The 24497-nt window shown below is 38.1% G+C and overlaps 1 protein-coding gene across 3 annotated transcripts in view; it reads left to right on the top strand.

Moving 5' to 3' along the window:
- Positions 1-24497, top strand: part of PLCB1 (phospholipase C beta 1) — a 690893-nt gene that overhangs the window by 551608 nt on the left and 114788 nt on the right. For all 3 annotated transcript variants that reach the window (XM_082857476.1, XM_082857477.1, XM_082857478.1), the window contains 8 exons: positions 3447-3531; positions 4882-5059; positions 9533-9600; positions 11832-11928; positions 14196-14280; positions 15865-15989; positions 19668-19822; positions 22776-22944. In XM_082857476.1, the coding sequence (XP_082713602.1) occupies positions 3447-3531; positions 4882-5059; positions 9533-9600; positions 11832-11928; positions 14196-14280; positions 15865-15989; positions 19668-19822; positions 22776-22944 (962 nt within the window). The remainder of the gene's footprint in view (positions 1-3446; positions 3532-4881; positions 5060-9532; positions 9601-11831; positions 11929-14195; positions 14281-15864; positions 15990-19667; positions 19823-22775; positions 22945-24497) is intronic.

Genomic DNA, 24497 nt, shown 5'->3' with positions numbered 1-24497 from the left:
ATTTTCTGGTTCTCTCTCCAAATATTTGAAATCACCTATCCATGGACAGCAAAGAGAAAGCTGCCCTGAGCCACTGGTGACTTATCCTTCTCCACCTGCTACATCAGAATCTCATAAAATGCAGCTTCCTGAGCTTCACCCCCATACCTTATTTGAATTTCTGCAAATAAAATTTTTTTTAAAGTCCTAATTAACTGATGGGCCACCTAGTTTGTGAACTAGCATTTTCACTAAAGGAGTTCTCCACTGAATTCAAGTGCAGAAACCACTAGCTCTGGTTCAGCCCCAGAGAATGTGAGATTTTGGACAAGTTCCTTAATAGCCGTGAGTTGTAGATCCCTCATCTATAGGGAAGGAGGTTGGTTTAGTTCAGCTTGGAAGATGTGGGCCTGTTCCTTGGTCAGAAAACTGACCACTTTGCCAGGTGTTTAAATGTGACCGGATGGGTCTGCTGTGGCCTGAAGCTCAAAATGTATTTGTGAATATTTTCCTCTCGCTTCATCTCCATGGTAGCTGATGTTGATGTTCCAAATGCTTCAGGATTTTTTTTTGCTCTCTCGTGGCCAATGCAATGTCTTGTTTCTGTAGTTCTGGCCCCACAATTAAAGTTGTTTTGTTTTCCTCTGACTTTTTCTGTTCAGTTTTCTCTCTGCTCTGATTCAGTTCCCTGTCAGGTGGGCATGTGTGTTTGTGGAGAACACGAAGAGCCTGATTATCAAATCGCACAGTTTCCTTTCTCCTTGGACACCTGCCTCTTGTTCTCTCCAACTCGGTTGATGCTCAAGCAGGTTTTTAGAAGTCTAGGTCAGACACAGATGCTTGCTCTTCAAAGTGACATTGATCCATCGAGCAGCAGCATCTGCGTGTCGGGAAGCTTGTTAGAAATGCAGCCTCAAGCTCCATCTCAAACTTTGCTTTGGAATCTTCATTTTCTTAAGACCCCAGGTGGTTTGGTGAAGTGTCAGAGCACAGTTGTAAACACCGTAGTCCATTAACCACCTGCCTCAGAATTAGTTGCAGACTTGTTACAAGTGCAGGTTCCAGGGCTCTGCTCCCAGCTCAGTGTATCAGGGGATTGGGCACAGGGCCCTGCCACCTGCAGCATTAACAGCCCAGGTGATTCTTTAGTGGAATCGAGTGAGATTTTGCTCCAGCAAAATCCTTCAGGGCCTGATTTGGGGACAGCTTGACAGAGGACAGAGGACTCTGCCTTTCACCTGCTTAGGGACACCTGGAACACCACCCCGAAATCCCTCTACTGGTGAGCCTATGGCTCCACTAGAAGTCCTGAAAGCAGGGTGTTGGGGTACAGTCCTTCCTTTTCCCTCCAGGCCTCTGTTCAAAGGAAGTTGGGGCTCTCAAGTTCCAGCCCTCAAGAAAAGTGTCATTTACTTAAGCACCTGGTGACTTGGTTCATCCATCACAGTGGTTCTCGAACTTGAGTGTGCATGAGAATCCCCCAGAGGGCCTCTTAAGACCCCTGAGCCCTGCTTCCCCAGAGATTTCTACTCAATTTGCCTGCCTTCCTAGGAGGCCTTGAATCTGCATTTCTAACCAGCTCCAGGCCCTGTGGATGCTGCTGGTCTATGGACCATACTTGGAATAGCAAAGCTCTATTTAATAGCATCATTCCATGAAACTGAAATGGGAGGGTTGGACAATTTCTTTTGTGCAACCTGGAAAGTGTAGGTCCAGCACAAATGGATTTGTCGCAGCTACAGACACAGAGCTCGCTGGCTTGGTGGAGCCCCACGGCCAGCTGTCTTTCGAGCAAGGGTGTCTGAATTGTGGATGCCCAAGGCTGCTCTGCTAAATCAGTCACTTTTCTGCTTGTTCCCTAACTATAACACGTCATCCCTAAACAACCAGCCCCAGTGCTTTCCAGGATCAGTTCTCCAATTGGTAGGTTTTCCTCCCTCGGTGATACTGCTGGAGAAAGCTGCAGGATATTCTGAGAGCTACATGAGCTGCCCAGAAAAATCTCTTACAGGTCAAAAAAGGCATGATGAGAATTTGGGAGTTTGTCATGTAGGTCTTCTCTGAATCTTTCCTTTGCCTCGCCTTGCAGTTCCAAGAAAGCAGTGACCTTGGGCTCATATTTGAAGCCCAGAGAATTCATCTGATCCCCCAAATATATGTTTTTTTTAAAGGGTGATATAGAGTGCTTTTCCCTGTGGACCATCGCAGTATGATTTGAACCCCCAAAGCACCCCCTTTCCCGTGAAAAAACAGTTCACGATCCAGGTTTAACAGTCATGGTAGAAGGAATGAAAATAAGAATCACATTTTATAATCGATTGAATTGTAGTTAAGAAGGATTTTTATCACTTACCTATTCTTACTACAGCCCCAGTTCTGCTAAAACGTATTAACATTGCAGCACATAGAGACAACTATTGGAAATCAGGTCCGACAGCCTATAGGTCAAAACTACAGTCCATAAAACCCGATGGAATTGGATACCTTTATAATGATATTTAACATCCTACAGAATGAGAATTGCTTTTTTAAAAGGTCGAGGGAAGCAGGAGTTTTGAAAGACTAAGGATGTTCCCTCACATCAACTGTGTTTACATGTGAACGGACCCTCGTTTGTCTGGTCTAGCTGGCGGAGGCTGCCTTGCATCTCTAGGATCAATCATCTTACATTTCAAAGTGTTTTCATCCATTATTTCACTTCATCTTCTCAGCATCCTCTGCCCCTTTCCAAGAACAATTACTTTCCTCTGCGTTTTATAGATCCTGAGTGGTTGATAGCCTGGAGCACAGCTCAGTGAACCCAGCAGCTCCAACCTTTTCCAATCAAACCAGGTTCCTACTGGCACCTCATCAGGCTAACGCCACCTTTGCACAAAAGGGCTGCAGACACCCTTCCCCAACGTGCCTGCTTCTCTTGTCTTTCCTCCAGGGCCCCCTCCCAAGTGGGCATACTTCTGCCTGTCAGCCTTTTCTTTTCTGCATTTTGAGATTCTCTCTCCCTCTCTCTGTCCAGATCCCTCTCCTCTCTTCCCTCACCTCCTTGTAAACACTTCTTTGCAGTGCAGCTCTGTCCATTAGACAAATTTTACCCAAGAATTCACGTAGAGTTGAATAAGTTCCACCCACCAAGTATCTGGCATTTGACTTAGAATCAGGAACTTAAGCAAAAGGGACTGAGTCTGTAACTCTGCGACATTCAAACATCCAGTGACAGGCAGGTGACCTTCTGTCCTCTCCATCTATGTCCATGCCGCTCAGCTTTGCGAAGAGCCTCCCCTGCCCACCTGTGTGTGGCATTCAAATCCACACAAGTCAGAACTGTAAACAGGGATTTAGAATAATAAAAACAATCCTGACAGGTAGGAGGAGGAAATGACCTCTCTCTGTAATTGATAACACAAAGTCATCCTGTCCGGCCTCTTTGAATAACCTTCTTGCTTGCTTGCTTTCCTTCTCTCTCCCCTCAGCCCAAAGCAGCAGGCCAAGATGGCAGAGTATTGCCGACTGATCTTCGGGGACGCCCTTCTCATGGAGCCCCTGGAAAAGTACCCAGTAAGCAGTTTTGATGCTCATCCCGAAGGAGCGCACACCTTCTTTATGATTGGATTAGGGAGAGACTTCCTTACATCCTTTCCAGGTTTATGTTTCTTGGTATGAGTTGACAATGAGCTCTCTGACCAGTGGAGGCTGTCAGGGACCTCCTGAGGGGGACAGACCTGCATCTGTCCTCTTCCTCTGCCCACAGCTTTCTCCCTCCCTCACTCCCCGATGTGAGCCAGTCAGGACTGCAGAATTCCCACAACCACAATCAGCCCACAGAGGGAGTCCCAAGGGACAGGCTCTGGCCACCTCCCAGGGAACCTCATCACACCCCTTTGAAAGAAATGGGTCAGCAAAATGGGACATTGAAGGTGGCACAATGACATTCCAGCCTATCCCTGCTGGCCACCCCTCACTTCCTTGCACTCTCCCAGCAGAATCCGGACCACCTATTGCCGTGGTAACAATCCTTGCTTTGGGAAGGAAAGCAGCAGAAAGATCGTCAAGTAGCCTCTTCTGTCTTCAACCCTTTCCCCAGTCTCCACACATCCTTGCATGATTTCATACCAGTCCCCAGACTGGTTGCAAGTGAAGAATAGAGGACCTGCTTACAGGAGTTCATAGATTTCTAAAAATAACCTGTTTTGGGACTTGCATACATTCTGTCTGTTACAATATATAATAACCTTCTCAAGGGAAATTGATTTTCCCATAGATGTACAAGCTGGACACACCAGAAAGAAGGCTTGCAAATAGCTTGAATCTCAGGGCAGCCAGGAAATCTAAAGCCACCTGGTCCACTTCTGCTGATGCCAAGAAGATGTGCCACTTAACTACCTCGTGCCAGGATGAGGATTTTGCTGTTTGCAAACTGCATCTGAAAAGTTGATTCTAAGGGCTTGCCTGGAAACGCCTGCCTGTCTTTACCATCCTCCTGGCAGATGCCACACTCTAACTGGCTTCCATCCTTTGAAAATCCAAGACAAGGCCGTCCTATCTGTCCTAAATCACGATGGTTGGATTCAGAGGGTCCATCAGAAAACTCATGAAACTTTGGGTTAACATGCCAAATCACCCAGTACATTTCTGTGGTGTTATTCATGTAGATTTCTCATGGAAAAATAATTACAGTACAGTAATTAAAATATACCTTTCATGTGAAAAAAGCAAGAGCTATGAACTAGCCCCTACATAAGACACCCTTAGAGCAGCTTAATGAGCAGCTTAATGAGCTGTGTTGAGGTAGTAAAGAATAATCTAGAAGCCCTTGGTATCTAATGCAGTCCTGGGAGTTTGTTTTAGGGAAGGAACTTGAAAGGAAGGGACAGTGTTTTTAAAGAATGTGTCTTTTCTTTCCATTAGCTGGAATCTGGAGTTCCTCTTCCAAGCCCTCTGGACTTAATGTACAAAATTTTGGTGAAAAATAAGAAGAAATCCCACAAATCGTCAGAAGGAAGTGGCAAAAAGAAGCTCTCAGAACAGACCTCCAACACGTACAGCGACTCCTCCAGTGTGTTTGAGCCCTCGTCCCCAGGAGCTGGTGAGGGGCTGGCGGGCTCTCATTCCCCTATTATGTATGGATTTAAGAATTGCTGCCCTGGAATTAACTTAGAAGGACTTTTAGCATTTCTACCTGGCACAGTTTTAGAGTGTGTTGTTGTTTTGACTTCTGTTATAAACCTGGAGGCTTAAAACTACACAAACATATGAACACCCAGTTCTGCAGGACAGAAGGCCCACATGGCCTCACTGGGCTAAACTCCAGGTGTCAGCAGGGCTGCTTTTCTTTCTGGAGGCTCTAGGCAATATTATTCCCTGCATTTCCAGCTCCTAGAGGCCACCCACATTCATTGGCTTGTGGACCCCTTCCTCCAGCTTCAAAGCCAGGAATGTCCCATCTCACTTCTTCTGTCATCACATTTCCCTTGGACCACAGCTGGAAAAGGTCCTCTGCTTTTCTGAACTCATGTCTTTCCATTGGACCCATCCAGATAATCTAGAGTAATCTCTTGCATTTCAAGGTCCTTAACTTAATCTCATCTGCAAATTCCCTCTTGCAATGTATTCACAGGACACAGGAGGTATTCATAGGACATGGGCATTTTGGGGGAGGCCATAATTTCTGGCTACCACATAAGCCAAATAATCTTTGGAGTGACCATGTTATTTTAAGCTTCTCAAGGGCAGGGATCCCTTGACACTAACTACAGGTCTGGACACAAGATGTTCATCAAATGGATTCTCATTGATGATGTGCTGAAGAGTTCTGGGCCATTCAACTTATCCATATTCTACAGAGCTCTTTAAAAATGTGAAATGGTAAAGTTACTTGAATTATCTATCAAAGCTACTAGGTGATATTTACTGTCACTAATTTTTGGTTTAGATTTAAGTTGAAATAGATTTTTGTGATTGATGAGAAAAGAATTCAGAGTGGTCACCCATTTCCTTTGAATTATTTGTCATTTAGTCTAAGTTTTTTTCCAACTCTAGTCAGAGTCTTGGCAATCTTAAAAGTGCATTGCAGATATGTTCACCCTGATTGGAGGGTGAACAAGGAAAGGAAATTTTAAGCTTAAATCTAGAAACTTCTTCAATAAAAAGTTTAGCTAATGTTGGAATAATCATTTTGGAAAACTGTTTGGCAGCATCTACAGAAGCTAAGCTGAACATATGCATATGAACCCCCTCTGCCCCAGAGAATTCTATTCCTAGGTATATACCCAACAGAAATGCATGTAGATGTTCACCAAGAGACACTGGTGAAGAATTGCTTAAAGCAGCACTATTCAGAATAGCCCATCAACAGATAAATACATGTGCTATATTCACCCCATGGAATAATATGTAGCAATAATGATCTATAGTGCATACAACAATATGGATGAATCTCATTTTAGAAACATAATGTTGAGTAAAGAAGTCAAATGCAAAAGATAAGTATCCACTATCTGATTCCATCTATATAAAGTACCAAAACAGCAGAACTAACCTGCACTATTAGAGGTCAGGAGATGGTTACCCCTGGTGAAAAAGTGACTAAAAGGGACCCAAGGAGGCTTCTGGACACAGTTACATTTTGTTTCTTGATCTGGGTACTGTTTCCTAAGGTCTGTTTGGTATGTTAAGGCACTGTACACGTATGGTATGTGTACTTTTCTGTATACTTATCACATTTCAATTAAAAGGTTTAAAAATAATTTTTAAAAATTAAAATATAAACTCTACGACAATCAGAAAAAAAAAGGTTGGCCAAGACTCTGATTTATCTTTTCCTGTATTTTTCCATTACAGTCACCAATTACTTTTTTCTCCCCGCCCCCTGCCCCCCCCAGCTGCGTTGGGTCTTCGTTGCCGCACATGGGCTTTCTCTAGTTGTGGCGAGCAGGGGCTACTGTTAGTTGCGGTGCACGAGCTTCTCATTGCGGTGGCTTCTCTTGTTGCGGAGCATGGACTCTAGGCTCCTGGGCTTCAGTAGTTGTGGCTCATGGGCTCAGTAGTTGTGGTTTGCGGGCTCTAGAGCACAGGCTCAGTAGTTGCGGTGCACGGGCTTAGTTGCTCTGCGGCATGTGGGATTTTCCGGGACCAGGGCTCGAACCCATGTCCCCTGCATTGGCAGACGGATTCTTAACCACTGCATCACCAGGGAATTACTTTTATTGTTTAGATTAACATCCTTGTCCACAGACGTTATGTGATTCCTTGAAAGATTTTTTCTTTTTTGGTAGTTTTTAAATGTGTGTTTCAAACGTTATTACACAATTCTGATTTTTTTCAAAAATAACTTTTGTTCTCAGTGAGAATGTTCTTTTTGAAGTTTTGGAACAAAAATCACTAACAGGCCACCTATTTCTCAGCACGATTCCATCTCTTGAGTGTTAGCGAGTAAATTGTATCTTCTTTTGCATGTGGGAGCTTGTCGTTTTACCATCTGCCTTCCCCAGTTCTCTTCCCTCTTATTAACCGGATGCATAACACAAATAACAATTTTTAACAGGCAGTGAATATTATTGCTTAGTTCAGAGAAAGAGCAGCAATCTGTTACTAATTTGGTAGATTTCCTAAGCCAGCCCCATACTCTGTTGTGCAGTTTTCATTTATTTCAATGGAAATTTTTGGACATTTAAATATGTAGGTAGGGCCCTGAATAAATAGCACTGCTAATTTACCATTTGGTTTGTAGATGTTTTCAGTATTGGGAACTCAAATAACTTGAAAAACATGTTTCTTATATCAAAGCTAATCTACTTATCATGGCACCTGTTGGCCAGATCTTCCCCCAAGAGATCCAGTCGTTTGCCTGTACACTTGTCTTAAAGAACTAGGATATATATATATATATATATATATATATATATATATATATATTTTTTTTTCCAACAAGATTCCTCCAGACACTTATAAGGGAGAAATCAGGTCCCTGCTCATAGAGCAAAGAATGACAAATTCTTTCCTTCCCACATAAACTAGAGAATGGCCTGATTACTTGAAATTCTGGTGTGTTGTTAATGTAACATGAAGCACTGTCCTGCCAAACTTCTTAAATTACTCAATAAAAAGAACCCCTTCTCTAATTAAAAAAAAAAACGATAAATAGTTACAAAAACTTGAGGCAACAAATTTGACTCTAAAAAGTTTTGTGTCAACCTCCTAAAAGAATGTCTCTAATAGGATAAGCTATGTTCTCTTTTCAAAGTGGAATTGATTCCCCTTATTAACTAACACAATATTAACATCATAAAGCAGTTGTATGTGGCTTTCTTTAATAAACAAGCTGAAAATAATAAGCCATGTTGGTCCCAGACATCTTTTCCCTCTAAAGATTACTTCCCTAATGCTAACTGCTATCATTAGTAATCGATTGAACTTTGTCAGCCAAATGAAAACATTTATAAGCTTCTTGGAGGCAGTGCTGTGGGCAGTGTCATTGATAGAGATTGCGCAGGGCAGCTAATTTATGGAAGGCAGGGAGGGGAGGTACTGGCCCGTGTTGCCTCATTGTTGAACCAATATTGCCATCTTCTGGGCTTATTATCCTATTGCATTGTATGGACCCTGACAGAAGTCAAATCAAACAATTTAAAAGTATGCTTTCTTTACTTTATACTTGAAAATCTTTTAACATAAGTGATATTACTGGGTCTGACTGAATCCCAGAGCTGGGAAGAATGTAATGCCTCATACCAGTGTGACTATTTAAGCTGGTGGAATCATCCACCTAAACTTTGGAGAGAAAAACAATCTATTGAAATGACTGTATATTGACTACATGTGAAGCTGCATTATATCTGACCAAGGTAGAGTTACATGCATAATTATGTTAAGAGTTCACCCATTTTATCCTTCCGTCTTAAACAGAATATCTCCATTTTTAAAGATATGTGCATTGTTTAGACAACAATGCCTCCATCAAATAAGCCTGCAGGCAAATCACAGGATACAGGTGGTACCTTACAGTTTTGTAGAATCAGGTGTGCTACTATAGCCTCCATTCCTGTCCCAGCTCTTGTCCTCTACCTCGACTTCTGTGATGTCCTCTCTGGCCTTGGAAACATTGCTACAAGGTCACTGAGCTCTGGCCAAGCATCACACAGAAGAGTCAGGACCAGGAAGAAGGGGGAAATGTGGTAAAGTGATAGTTTATCTGTTTTCGTGTCATGGAGACACTAAAATAGAATGTATACATCAAAATAGGATATGTGCACCAGAGAGAGCTAACTGTATAAGATGCCATATGGTTTGTAAAACATATAGATAAAAATGTAAAGACAAGCATCTTTTATAGAGCTTGGAAATTTCAAATGGTATTCACAAATCAAATTTAGAAAACTAAATCCATATTCAAAATGTCAGTATAATTCTGTATAATTAATAAAATTTAAAAAACCAAAAGAATAACTTCAGAACGGTGAAAGGCCAACTTCCAAGGAAATTTTGGGTAATGCACACGTCACATGTGCTTCGAACCTGTAAATGCTTATTTACTTCATGATCTGTTATTAAAATTTGACAGGAGAAGCTGATACGGAGAGTGACGATGATGACGATGAGGATGACTGTAAAAAGTCCTCGATGGATGAGGTAGGTTTCTAGGGCTTGACTTCTGGTCACAGACGCTTTCAGTTAACTTGCACATCCAGACTGCGCCCTCTGGATTGTAGTTCCTGGTCGCCTTCTGCCATCTAGTGGTGAAAAGAGTTTGAAAACTGAAGATGCAAACTGGTCGCTAGAGGAACAAGCATTGCATTAAGCAAAGTTCTCTATAAGGAACAGTGTTGCTGAGGCTGCCTTCCATCAAATGTGGTATGTTGAGAATGAATTCAAAATTTGTGGCCTCGGGCTTCCCTGGTGGCGCAGTGGTTGAGAGTCCGCCTGCCAATGCAGGGGATAGGGGTTCATGCCCCGGTCCGGGAAGGTCCCACATGCCGCGGAGCGGCTAGGCCCGTGAGCCGTGGCCGCTGAGCCTACGCGTCCGGAGCCTGTGCTCCGCAGCGGGAGAGGCAGTGAGAGGCCCGCGTACCGCAAAAAAAAAAAAAAAAAAAAAAAAAGAAATTAGTGACCTCCAACTGCCCGCTTCAATTTTTGAGGCAATTAAATGGATTGTCAATGGTCCAGAATCCAGAGAAGACGTGAAGTTTGGAGAAATGTTTATAAACATGACATTAATTTCGTTGTTATAATTTTGACCCTTTTTTGGCTTATGGGGGTCTTAGTTCCCCCACCAGGGATTGAACCCAGGTCCCCGGCAGTGGAAGTGCAGAGTCCTAACCACTGGACCGCCAGGGAATTCCCCATTGTAATTTTAACACCACTAGCGGTTATCTACTGACAGAAGCTCAAGCTTCCCAAATAACTTCATCAGCTCAGAAATATTCATTGCACAGAATCCAGAAACAAATCAAGGATAGGTCAATTGGAATTTTAAAACTTTGTTTTAGTCTTGTTCAAAAAGTTTAAACTGAATCTACTTTCAAATATATTGGAAAGTATCTGTCTCAGTATTTGTATCTTTACATTTTAGTTAATACAGATAAATAACAAATAATAAGCTGTTCTCACATAATGTTCTTCCTCTTATAATTATTTCCTTTAATAGAGTCTAAATTTTTGATTAATTATGTTTCCCCACTAAATTTCAACTTAATATCCAGAAGGAAATCTGTTACAGAGTAGTTTTTCCAGAATTATTTCAATTGTGTAAACTTTTTGTCAGTGATTTTTGATCATTTTAAAACTGTCTTACTAGCTGGATGGCCGTTTGCAAATGAATATTTCCCAATTCACATTTAACCTTAATATTGCTACAGAAGTTTTCAAAAGAAACCATGTCTCCATGTATTTTCTCTTCTAAAAATAGGAGAAAATATTAGATCAGCCTACAGAGGTCTGTCCACATGAATACTGCAATATTGGCTTTCTTCTTTATTAAATACTTTATCAAAGTGGTATGGAATACATAATAGTAGCTAAAGTAACACCAGGTTTTACTATGTGCCAGGTACCGTCCTGAGCTTTCACATAAATTAATTCATTGAATAATCACAAAAACCCTATATGCTGTTGGGACTGATTTTATCATAATTTTACAGGTGAGCAAGCTGAGGCACAGAACAGTTAAGTGACTTGCCCAAGAATGCACAGTTTCTAAGTGGTGGGCTTGGGATTTAAAATTAGACAGTCTGGCTCTAGACCCTAGCTACTGACCTACATACACTGTTTTGGGCTGCTTGCCTAATAGGTGCCCAGGAGCCAGAAAGGGAGGGACAGAGGAAAGTTTGTAAAAAAAAGCAATATACGTTTACCCATCCCCACCCACTTCCACCGGCAACCTTTTTTTGTAACAGTTCGTGTTTCAGCCAGTGGTCACCTACATACTCACTTTCATGTTGTACAGTGAATTCTTGGTATGTAACTTCAGACATCACCTGTGGACTCCCTACTTTGGCAGATGAGACACAGCTCAGGGCTTCTTAAACTTTGCTGTGCATTTGAATCACCTCAGTAAAATGCAGATTCTGGTTCAGGAGGCCTGCGCAGGGGGCTGAGAGGCTGCATCTCTCACAAGCTCTCGGGTGGTGCTGACACCGCTGGTCCCAGAGTGCCCAGGGAGCTGCTCCTAAACCTCCCTCCTCCCACCCCGCACTGTGTAACGTGAGGTGTTGCTTTTCCTTTCTCCCGTAATCCATTTTCTGTTGGCGATAACCGTTTTCAGAAGAGGCGTGATAATCTTCTGCTCTCTTGGGTCATTTGATCATTGCCCTGGGAAAACATAATGCTGACTCTGGGAACGTTATTTTTACTCCTGCTTCCAGGGGACTGCTGGGAGCGAGGCCATGGCCACAGAAGAGATGTCTAATCTGGTGAACTATATTCAGCCAGTCAAGTTCGAGTCATTCGAAATTTCAAAAAGTAAGTTTTCCCTGGAGAAAAACCCCTAATGTAACATATGATGAGTATATTTTAAACACAAGGTTATTAGACCAAAAAATGCGACCCTTATTAGAGCTATTCAATGAAGTCTTGAGTATATGTGTGAATTTACTATCTGTTTTTTATATATCTAAATAAATATATATAACTATATGTAAGTATATATATATATATATATATATATATATATATAAATAACCATATGAGAAAGTATTCCATGATATGTTTTCCCAAAATTCTTAATAGAGCTACAGGCCATACGTGGTTATCTAAAAGATATTAGACCAAAGTACAGCTAACTGAGTATTTTACATTATTTTTCGTTTGTGAGCACATGGGCATTCCATCAATTATATAAATGACAGTGTTGAAATAAACTATTTAACCATCCCCTCGAAAGGAAGCAATCAGAGACTTGATCAGTCTCAATATTGAATAGAAATAAAACCAAATCAACCAGTTCATCCACATTCCATTTGTTCAGCCTATGTTTTATATATTTAGGAGAATATGTCATTAACTTCACATTACTTGGTGTTTTCCGCTCATCCAACTACCCATCCTTACTGGATGCAAATTATATATGTACATTATCTCTCCTCATCCTAGAGAAAGGAGCCCTTTTATCAGATTGCCCTTTGTGTTTGCATGAACTGTAAAATGCTATTAGGTTAAGAGACTCCTTGGGACAGTTTAGCTACTTTTATAAGCATATACTCTTAAAAGCTGATTTTTTTCTTAAACACAGCAGCCTCTTATAAAGGAGAGTTTTATAGATATACCAAACTCTAAGCCTCTACATTAACACACTTATGTATAATGGTATAATTTTGCCCAAAGAGTCTTAGCTTAATAACATATGGTATCTAGATCTCTACAACAAAGAATTTAACTTCCAATAAGATTTATACATAAAGATTTCAACAGTTTGTTTGATGTTGTAATTACTGGTGCTTCTTACTACAAGCTGTTCAATGTGAAACATACTATAAAGTAGTTATTTTTATATTACTATAACTTCCTTTGGCTGTAAAATGAGTTTTCCTAATTCATGAGTCAAAAGCTCCCAGACAAGTAGCTAAACTGAGAAGGGGCTGATACATTTAGGTCCTTAAGAACCTGGTGACAACATCACCAGCCAAAGATTTACAAACAAGTACTTTTCTCCCTGTGTTTTATATCATTTTCTCACTTTTTTCAAAAGAACACTGCACATATTTCACAAAGAACCTATTAAATTGACTTAATTTTAATTAGCAGTCACGCTTAAGATAGTCATATGAAAGTAGAATTTTGATGGACCAAAATAAGAGAAGTAAAGGTTTCCTTTAGAGTCAATTAAATTGGGGAAGGTGACGAGGTGGATAAAGGAGAAATCTGGGAATGACTAGGAAGAAGAATGAGGCTTTAGTTATGGAAAGTGGGCATCAAAGAGGAAAGATGCCTCAAGGTAACTCAGTTTAAATCACCAAGCTCCAGATAACACATCTTAGTCTGTATGTAACAGTGTGATTTCTTTCTAGTTGGGAAGAGGACAGAGAAGCTGTTTGACTCTTAGTCTTTCTAAACTAAGATAACTTTGTTTGGTTTCTCTCACTCTAATTGGAAGCTTAGCTTTTACTTTCAAGATGTTTCTCTGTGGCCAAGAATATTGAGCCCTCTAGTACATTCACCTCTACAGCCTCTGTCATCTAATCTGAAAATGAGGCCATCAGACTGAAAAATGTCCAAGGATCCTTCTGCTTTAAAATAACAAAATTCTTATGTCAAATTAGTTGTTTCTAAAGGGTCTCTACAAACGTGAGGCAATGACAGTGTGGGTATAAAAGAGAGTCATCATCTAGCAGGAATGTACACACGGTCTGTATTGTTAATTCTCAGTGATGGCTTCCAGAAAGCAATCTGAATGGATTTACAGCAACAGATTCCCACAGGGCCCCTGCTCTTTTGACAAAACAGCTTTCCTAGCCACACTCTCCAAGTCTAAAATTCATTTTCCCACCCTAACGCCACCAGGTCCCTAACTTGCCCAACACCTGACCCAGGTAGCAAATATTAGAAGAGACAAAACTAAGACTCGACTTTTGTTACAGGTAAATAGTCCACTGAAAACAACATTAAATATAAAAATTATTTGAGGATTCTTTGCCATCAACTTCACAGAACATTTGCCTACATCTTATATGCTATCATTTATAATATTGAATTTTATTTCTCACTTTTTGTTGTTGTTGTTGTTAACTCAGAAAGAAACAGAAGCTTCGAAATGTCTTCCTTTGTGGAAACCAAAGGACTTGAGCAACTTACAAAGTCTCCAGTGGAATTTGTAGAGTATCCTTGATTTGACGGACGTCTGCTGAATCGACAAGAGTGAAGTCGTGCTATTTGTTTAATTTTTTGTCTTTAATAAAGGAGAAAGGTGCATGAGATGGCTTAAGTCTGTCACCTGGGCAATAAATAGTTTCAGGTTTCATATGTAATGGTGAATGGGATAGTCTGGCATGTGGAAAAGAGAACTGGCCTTGGAGTAGGGGAAGCCCAGATTTCCAGGATACCTTCAGACCACCAACCTCTTTATCCCTTGGTAATTTGCATAATCCTTCTGAGTTTTCTCACCTGTAAAACAGAAATGATGATAACAGCTTTATGGCTTGCTGTTGGGTTATGGACAACATATGTAAAATGTGTGTGTATGCTTTATGCATATGTAAAATATGATAGGTATAAAGTGTATATATTATATGTATATAATATAGACACGTTTTTGGTGTCTCACATCCTTACATGTAATAGATGTCCAATCGAAAAATAGTTGGGATGATGATGATGAGAATATAAATTACTAATAATGGCTTTATTTGATACTCCTGACAACCAAAAATTTTTAACTTTATCCCTGAATCAAAATGAAATGACACAGATCTTTAAAATTTTTTCATAAAACAAATATTAAATGTCCCAAACAGCCCAATTTCATGAAAGTCCTATAATAAAAAAGCCACCTTTAAAACTCATCAACAATAGAGGAAACAAGTGTAAACTCCACAAGCAAAGTGACAGTATATCATGATCATTAGTATTCATCAAGTACTAACTATGTGATAGACCTTTTGTTATATGTCTTATTTACTCCTTACAATAGCCATATAATGTAGGAATTCACATCTTTTATAGATGAGGAAACTGAAGCACAGAAAAGGGAAATAACTTGTCCTGAATCATACAGCTAACAAGTTCCAGAATTTAAGTTTCAAACTCTATTTGGCCTAACTCCCCTGCCGAGCTCAGAACCTGAGCTAACCTCTACCAAACTTGGTAATAGAAATAGTTGTGTTTTAAAGACATAGCATCCTTCAATAACTAAAAGGTTCTCAGGATGGAAAACTGATGACGGTAGGAACCAAAATATGAGACAAGGTCAAAACCTTCTGTGCTATATTTACCTTGTTATCAATCATAAAGAGTACCACAGTCTTGGCCAATAGCATTCCCTGAGAAGGTTAAGAAAATGAGCAGAGAGCATTTCAAAAATAGCCGTACAGTTCATGATATCTGCTTCTGCCAAGCACAATATCAACCTGTCACGTGACTTGCTATGCTTGGACTTCCTCATGTGTCCTTAATTGCTAAACCAGTCCTTCATAATCTCCACAAAATCACATTGACTCAACCATCTTTGCATCTCATTAGTTTTTACCCACAGGGCTCTGCAAAGGTGATGCTACATTTCTATTATAAAAGCACATTTATTCTGTTTGTTCAGAAAGCTTTTTACCTATTTCACCCACCAGCCCAGTGAGATCATCAATCTTTAATTTATTTCCCCAATGGAGAAAGATGGAAGGCAGCTTCTCAACTAATATTATTGGCTAATTCTTTTTATAATTGTATTCACTACTTAACATGATGGTCCAGATATAACAAAATGCAGCTTAGCAGGATATATCCAAAAGGAACACGTGTGGATTCATCCAACTACATGCCCCAGCTCTTCTGGAATGCAGGCTGCCAAATGGTTGCACTTAATTTCCAAACAGTGGGTAAGTAGCACAATTAATGTTCATTTCCTTTCTATTATAAAGGCACATTTCCTCATGGCTTTATAACCATTCCCAAGGAGAAAAAAACTGCCAGACTTGACTGAAAAAACAAAAGCACATTTTCATAACGGAAATATCATTGCAAAAAAAGTGAATTTTGAAAATTGAGAAATTGTCTTCAATGGTTTATAAACAAGTCTTTATTTCTACTTGTTTTGCATTATTTTCAAACAAAAACTTTTATACTTTTTAAAGTAATATGTATTTATTATAGAAAATGTAAAAAAAAGAAACTATAAAGAAAAGAATAAAACTGCGAGGAATGTTACCACTCAGAAATTCAACATTGTTAACTTTTGGCATTGTAATCTGTAAGTTTTTTGGATATGCATATACATGCTTTTTCACTTAATAACTTGTTTAAATATATATATATATCTTTATATATATTTAAATGTGATACAGAAACATGAATTTTAATAGCTGTATATTAAGCACATCTCACAATTCACTAAAACCCATTTCCTATCACTGAACATTAGGGTATTTTTTTCCTACTATAAATAGTGCCCTGAGAACAGTCTTGAATATAAATTGTCAAGTCTATCTCCTAATGTTCTTTTGGAACAGTTCCTGAAATAGAATTAAAAGAAGTGAAAGTTTTAAGAGCCTTTGTGCACAATGCCAAATTGTTCATCAAAAATGTTGCACTAGATTTCTCCTCCATCAGCAATGTATAAGTTGTTCCCTCTCACTTGAGATCTTGGTTAAGTATTATAATTAAATAATAATAATAATAATAATTCAGAAAAATATCTCTTTGTTCTTTTTTATTTCATTCCTTTGATTATTGTTGAGGTTGAACATTTTAAGTATGTGTTTTGATTTTTACATTTCTGCTTTTATGAATTGACTATTCAGGACTCTTGTCAATTTTTCTATTCATTTATAACAGTACTTTTTATATAAAGGTCATGTTGTCTTATTTTGTGAAACAGATGAGATCAGGTTGATTAATGTTTTATTTTATGGAATCTTGGTTTACTCTTATGATTACAGGCTCTACACCCAATGATCCATCCATATTTACTCCTATTTCTTTCATAGTTTCTTTTTTATCTGTAATTTAACCCTTTCATCCATGCAAATTTAATTTTCGTGTATAATCTCAGTAAGAGATCAAACTGAAATTACAATTTATTAGATGTAGCCTTTTTATTTTTAAAAAAATTATTTATTTATTAATTTATTTATTTTTGGCTGCGTTGGGTCTTCATTGCTGCCTGCGGGCTTTCTCTAATTGTGGAGAGTGGGGGCTACTCTTCGTTGCAGTGCATGGGCTTCTCATTGCAGTGGCTTCTCTTGTTGCAGAGCACGGGCCCTAGGAGCATGGGCTTCAGTAGTTGTGGCTCATGGGCTTTAGAGCACAGGCTCAGTAGTTGTGGTGCATGGGCTTAGTTGCTCTGTGGCATGTGGGATCTTTCCGGACCAGGCCTCCAACCCGTGTCCCCTGCATTGGCAGGTGGATTCTTAACCACTGCACCACTAGGGAAGCCCCTAGATGTAGCCATTTTAGTTGTTAATTTGGGTATATTTTTTCAATGTATAGTCTTCTCCATTAATAAATTTTTCACCTTCCTGGAGCCAATAACTTATTGTTATTATTATAATGTTTAATAATATGGTTTAATACGTGGAAGTGGAAATTCTTCATGGCTATTAACGTTCAATTCTTCTTTCCTTGACAGTGGGATTCTTTTTCCAAGTGAATTTAGTTTAATTGTTATTTTCTCCCCCACTGAAAAGAAAATGAGATTTTTATTAAAATTGCATTAAATTTATATTAGTTTAATTGTTATGTTCCCCTCTCCCCCACTGGAAAAAAATGAGATTTTGATTAAAATCCCATTAAATTTATAAATTCATCTGACGAAAACTGACAACTTCTAATTTTTAGGGTTGTTTGTAATCACAGAAATTTATTATATCAAGTTTCTCAACAAAATCACTCATCTTCATTAGAGGTATAGTTTCTTTAGATTAAATCCTTTTTTTAACATTACATTTTTCACAGATTGTTTCTGGATATTGATATTTGTATATTTATTTTATAAATAAGTGTATTTTATAAATGATCATCTTCCTAAACTCATAATAGCCTATTTTGCCAGTAGATTTTATTGTTTTTTTCCTATACACAATTATAATAATTTAATCACATCTACTTTTTCCCCCTTCTTAGTACCTTGGACTGACCATTGTAAAATAATATTAAATAATAGTATTAAGAGTGGGCACTTCCTTTTCATCTTAACACTAACGGGAATTTCACATTGTGATACCAATGAGTAGATGCTGGCTGTGACTTTGAGACAGATAGCCTTTTACACACTAAAGGAATCTACACTTGCCTTAAGTGACAACAGTGTTTTAGGAATTTATATTGAATATTATTAAATGTCTCTTTGACATCTATTGGGATGATCGTATGTTCATTTCTTCTTTTGTGAGAAATGTGATAAATTATATTAATATATCTCCTAATATGTAAGTATCCTTTTGTTCCCAGGATAAATTCTACTTGCTTGTGTATTATATTTAAGAACATATGTTTTGCTAATTAATTTTTTAGACTTTTGAAGTTAATTTTTTTTTAAGTATAAGTCCATCATTTTCTTTTTTTGGTACTCTGTCCAATTTTGGTATCATAGTCATAATACTTTAAAAAATGAGAGATAAAATTTCACTTATTTTCCCTGCTCTAAAAATGGTTTGTTACATGGAACCTTGGAATGATTCTACCATCTCTTCTTTACTGTCCACCTAAATAGACTCAGATAATATGGAGGAAATTGACAGTTTCCCAGATTCCTTATGACTTTAAAGTATTTTTTTGTTTGTTAAGCTCTAGCAATTGCAACAAATGTAGACATTCATTTCATACATTGACTGAGTCTTAGCAAAACTTTGACCAGGAATCTTTGTCCATTAGAAACTAGTCAGTGTGTGATTAGATACTGGTAGTAAATAATCAAAGAAATGAAAAATTTTAAAAGAAAATCTTTTTTCTTTCTTATAATTGAAAAAAGAATTTCACCACTTCACCACTGTTGGTGAAGTATGAAGAAGTCCATCCTCAAAAACATGGATTGGAGGTTTAAAGTGATTTAAACTTTCTGAAGGGCATCTTAGCGAGAATTATCAAAAAGCTTTTCCAATATGCATATTTTCTGACCTAGAAATTTCACTCCTAAGAACATCGTTAATGATGGCGTCAAAGATTTCATCACAATGATGTTCATCAAAACATTATACGTAATGACAAAAACTTGGAAGAGAGGGGGCTGTTATAAACCGTGTATTCAGACATATCTATTCAAAAGAAGTTTATACAGTTGTTAAAATTAAAGCAGATGAATATTTAATGAAATGGACATACTGCATTTTCAAAATATATCTGAATTAGAAAAACAGGATATATACCAACCTGTTGGTAGTGGTTTACCTCTGGATTTGGAGATGACCGCTCAATTTCTTTTTCTTGTCTGTACTTCCTGTTTCTATAATGATTAAATCTTTATTTTTAAAGGAGGAACAAAAGTGGACTGTAATACAATCTTGCTTTCTTGCTCCAAGTATAAATACAATCACAATAAAGTTTGTGTTTTTGATATGCAGACCTGGCTATGCAAATAAACATGGGGATGTATGAATACAATGGGAAAAGTGGCTACAGACTGAAGCCAGAGTTCATGAGGAGACCTGACAAGCACTTTGATCCATTCACCGAAGGCATTGTGGATGGGATCGTGGCCAACACTTTATCTGTTAAGGTATGTGCTACCCTATCACACAATTGTACCCAGCAAAAGTCTTCAACATCACCTATTTTGTGTAAAGTAGTTCAGTCATGAAGAATTTAATTCCCAGCAAAGTCTTCACTTCTTTCTTACATTTTTTTCTTCAAGGACTAAATCTGAATTAGCAGTTTTCAAAAGCTACATGCATGAAGTAAACGGACTAAGCCCCACTTTTAATAGGGTAAAAATCAGACCCAAAATTAATAAAACAAGTTGGTGAGATTCACCATGGCTTGTCCTTTCTTTTGGTGTAAAGATTCCATGGTGAAATTTACCACGAAAATTACTGACTTATACTGAAGAAATCTTCTGGTCTTCCCCCCCCCCATTAGTCCTAGGAAAATAGCCAAACTCAGCAAAATTAGAGAAAAAAATATTCTCTTAATAAATTGTTAAATATTGAATAAAAGCTCTCAAGTTACCATAGCATGGCTTTTGAAAATCTATCAGAGTATTCAGGGATTTATAACACGTAGTAATGATATTAAATACAAGAATCATGTCATTAAGCATACATCTGACCCTCAAAATATTAATTCCAAATGATTTCTGCAGTCTTTGAAATTGATGTTACAGGAGATACAATTTTTTTTTAGTCGTGAGAAAACATTTTTAATACTATGAATGGAAAATCATTTTTATAAAGAGCTTTTTACATGAATCCTATAAGCCTGTGGTTGTTGTATTTAAGTTGCATTTACATTTTAAAGTTTCATTTCTTTTCTGTTTAACTGGATAAGTGCAGAACTAAGAAACATTTTTTAATCGGGCATAAATTCAGTTTTCCAATTGACCCTAAACTAAAAGCATATAAAAAACTGTGCAAAAAAAAATGCTCTGTCACAATTTCACTAATTTATATCTACCCTAATCTTGTTGAGCCCATTTTACTTTAAAATTTATGTTATTTACACCAATGATTAAAAATAAAATTGCAGTAAAGTGTCTCACAGTGATATCATTTGAAATTATTTCACACTGTATATCTGCAGAGTGAACTTGGCAGAATCAGAGCGTCAAGATTATATTTAGTTTAGGAAATTGTTTTCAGCAGAGGATGTTTAATTCCTGTCAAGTTTAAAATAAACTCTTAAGTATCACACACTGATAAAATGTTATTTTTAGAATCCTTGTCAATTGTAGTTATAGTTGGGTCCACTTAAAAATATTTTGACAAAATAATAATCTTTTGTCCTCGTTTGTCAGCTTGTCTTGTTTTATATGTTTACTTGCATATTTATTTTTTCTTGAAAATTCCACTATGACAATGTAAGCAATTATAAACAATGACATAGAGACAGGATTATAAACAATGACATAGAGAAGTTGAGGGGAAACAGTTGAGTCCCAGGCAGGTGTACACTGCTGCTTGAGTCCAGAATGGAGACAGTGTTCTGGAGATGTCAGTGTCCTCTGAATGGACAGGCCATGATGCATCAGAGACCTGCAGCTGAGTCCTGCCTTCAACATTACACCTGGAGCCAGGATGTGGCTCACTTCTGCCTAATACTACCTTTGTTTTGAACCCCTGACATAGAATTTATCGTGCCAAAATGGACTTGTGAGCTCCAGTGGTGTTCCATCATCCTATTTTACTGAGGAGAGCATTGAAGCTCAGTGTCATTAATTTAGTTAAGGACTCTGCTTTAATCAAACTCTTAAGTACACAACATCTTTGATGCATCTGAATTCCCAATGTGACTCATCGCTTAACTTGGAAGTTTCAAACATGTTGTAAAATGTCAGCTAAGTTGTTCTTAAGAAGAACCTGAAATTAAACAAAGAGATTGTTGCCTGCAGGTCTCATGCACCCAGGCAAAGAGAACATTCAGGAGAAATGAGTTGTCCCAGGGTAAATTCAGACAGCCTCTTCCTCATGGCTTTCTCTCTATCTTGTATGGCATCTCTGGCCACATCAGCATATAGCTGCCTTTGGCCTCACTCAGCCTCTGATGGCCATCCTCAGGCCGCCACTGTGTCTCACTTCTGGCCCAGCCACAATCTTGGTAATTTTGTCCCCTTTCACCAGCCAGAGCTCAGAAAGTGAAGGTTTGTCAACAAGACAACCCAGATCAGATCTCTGGGTCTGCTCCATCAGCACTTGCTTTCTTGCTCCCCTCTCTATTAAAGCAGAGGATGCCTCAGAGTCTGAAAATTCGGTTAGAAAAAGAAGCAGACGTGGAAGACATTTTATGAGCATGTAATTTTAAAATCTCATTTAACTCCACAATATTCATTAATTTTATAGCTAGGCAAAGGATACCCACTACTGTGTGGATGGCTAACCAGATGAGGTTAGGAGTGATGATAAATTGGGCTTAATGGTTTAAGGTCATTATTTGTTTTCAGTATTTTTTTTTATCATCATTGTGGCTTTTTATTTAAAGTGTAACAGCTTTGAGAATTGGAATAGCATGATGTTATAACCATTCTTTCAAGTAGAATTTTATGAACAAGAGGAAGTTTTTTAAATGCTAGACTTTCTAGTGTGTTATGTTTTAAATTTGTACTCTTAAATGACCTTTTAATTTCATTTACAATCATGCTAAAATGAGAATTTTTTTCTCTTATAACATTTTTAAATATTAGAAAAACATTTATATTCAGATAAAGGCTCTACAGATCAATCTTTAACGTTTAATAGATGTATCTCTCAAATGCAAAGGCGTAATCTCATCAAACTTTTGATACTTGTTCATTTACTTCCTCCTATAAAACTTTGTCTTATTAATTGACTTCTAACCTCAGCATTTTCAGTATTCCTCTACAAATTCCTTAACCGAAAAAGAAATCATATTTGTACTCTGGTTTCTATTTTATTTCGATTATGGTTCAACATTCACCATCAGCATTTGTACCTCCCTAAAGTATTCTCTTATATCATTGTTACTCATTTATCAAGAGTTCCTTTTTTATTACTTTCTAGATTATTTCAGGTCAGTTTCTCTCTGATAAGAAAGTTGGGACTTATGTGGAAGTGGATATGTTTGGTTTGCCTGTGGACACAAGGAGGAAGGCATTTAAGACAAAGACATCACAAGGAAATGCTGTAAATCCCGTCTGGGAAGAAGAACCCATTGTGTTCAAAAAGGTTGGTCTAGTGTCCTTAATATGAGATGTTACTGCATCTTCTAGGTGTTTTACACTGGGGAAAAAATAAAATGAGGAATTATCGGTTGCTTCATTTGGGAATTTACACATTAATAATGCAATAGCATTTTCAAAGGTATGTTAAAAACTATTCAAGATTTCCATGAGTTACTTTTTTGGATTTTTCATAATTGCATTGTAAATCAGTTAATTCTAGGATGCCTCATTTGGAAGGCCAGAATAAGATATAAATTTAACTCATAGCCTCTCATAATACAAGTGATAAATGATATGTTTTCACTATAATTCAAATGAAGTAGAGTGGGAAGTAGGGAATAATATGGTAGCAAAGAGAAAGGAAGTCCATATTTCCTTTAAAAAGTATATTAATTAAACTCCCTAGAATCTCCAGCCACTGGTGCTGGTCTTTGTAGCTTGTCTGGAGTCTGTCTGATAGAGTTAAAATCTTTTATATTCAACTGGGCTTTCCCTCTGCCTTCACCAGAAAGCAAATCATTTTCACACATGCTTCACACACAAAGGGAGATGCTAAGTCTAGTAGAAAGTAGAGTGGATACTTACCCTTTGCTTTTTTTTTTTTTCGGTATGTGGACCTCTCACTGTTGTGGCCTCTCCCACTGTGGAGCACAGGCTCCAGACGCGCAGGCTCAGCGGCCATGGCTCATGGGCCCAGCCGCTCTGCGGCATGTGGGATCTTCCCGGACCGGGGCACGAACCCGTGTCCCCTGCATCAGCGGGCGGACTCTCAACCACTGCGCCACCAGGGAAGCCCACCCTTTGCTTTTATCTGGCCAAAATATCTACAAAGGCAGTCTTTTGTGGAGAGAATATCTATGGTAAAGGTCTCTGTGCTTCAGGGTTTTTTTTTTAATAGGCTAATTGGATTTAATAATACCGTCTGCTTCATAGAGTTATTATAAGTATTCCCTAATACACTGAAAACATTTAGAAAATATCGAACACACTGAAAATAGTCAATAAATGTTAGTTTGTTTATGTTACCAAAGAAATAAATATGTAAGGATACAATTGGCCTCATGTTCTTGACGTGGGATATGTGTACTCCATATGTTTTACATTGGGGGGAAAAAGTGAGCAGTACTTTTGGCTAATTTGGGAATTTACAAATATATAAATCAATCCCATTCTAAAAGTTATCCTTGAAAGCTACTTTTTAATTTTTGCTTTTGCTCCAAATTATAAAAGTAATTTACTTTGAAAATATAATAGTGAATGCTCAAACAGTGATAAAACCACCAACTCTGTCTCTAAACATAGAACTTTTGTCATTTCTACCTTGAGACTGTTCATGTCAAAAGAAAATGGTCTATTTGTTGAACAGATTCCTCATTTGGACAAGGTGAGGAAACATAGATGAAGCCATATCTCTGGTAATCCTTCTCTTTTTGAAAATCTAAATTATAGACCAACAACTTAGCTTTTTATCAATTCGCTCAGTAGAAACTTCTTGGATTTGGAAAAGTGGGGCCAGTTTAAATACTACCTTTCTAAGTCTTTCTTGCAGTTGCTCCTTCTT

This window comes from Leucopleurus acutus (genome assembly GCF_964270905.1).
Source record: "Leucopleurus acutus genome assembly, chromosome: 16".
Lineage (NCBI taxonomy): Eukaryota > Metazoa > Chordata > Mammalia > Artiodactyla > Delphinidae > Leucopleurus > Leucopleurus acutus.
Note: the sequence above shows the minus strand (reverse complement) of the source record. Positions and strands in the feature narration are given on the sequence as shown.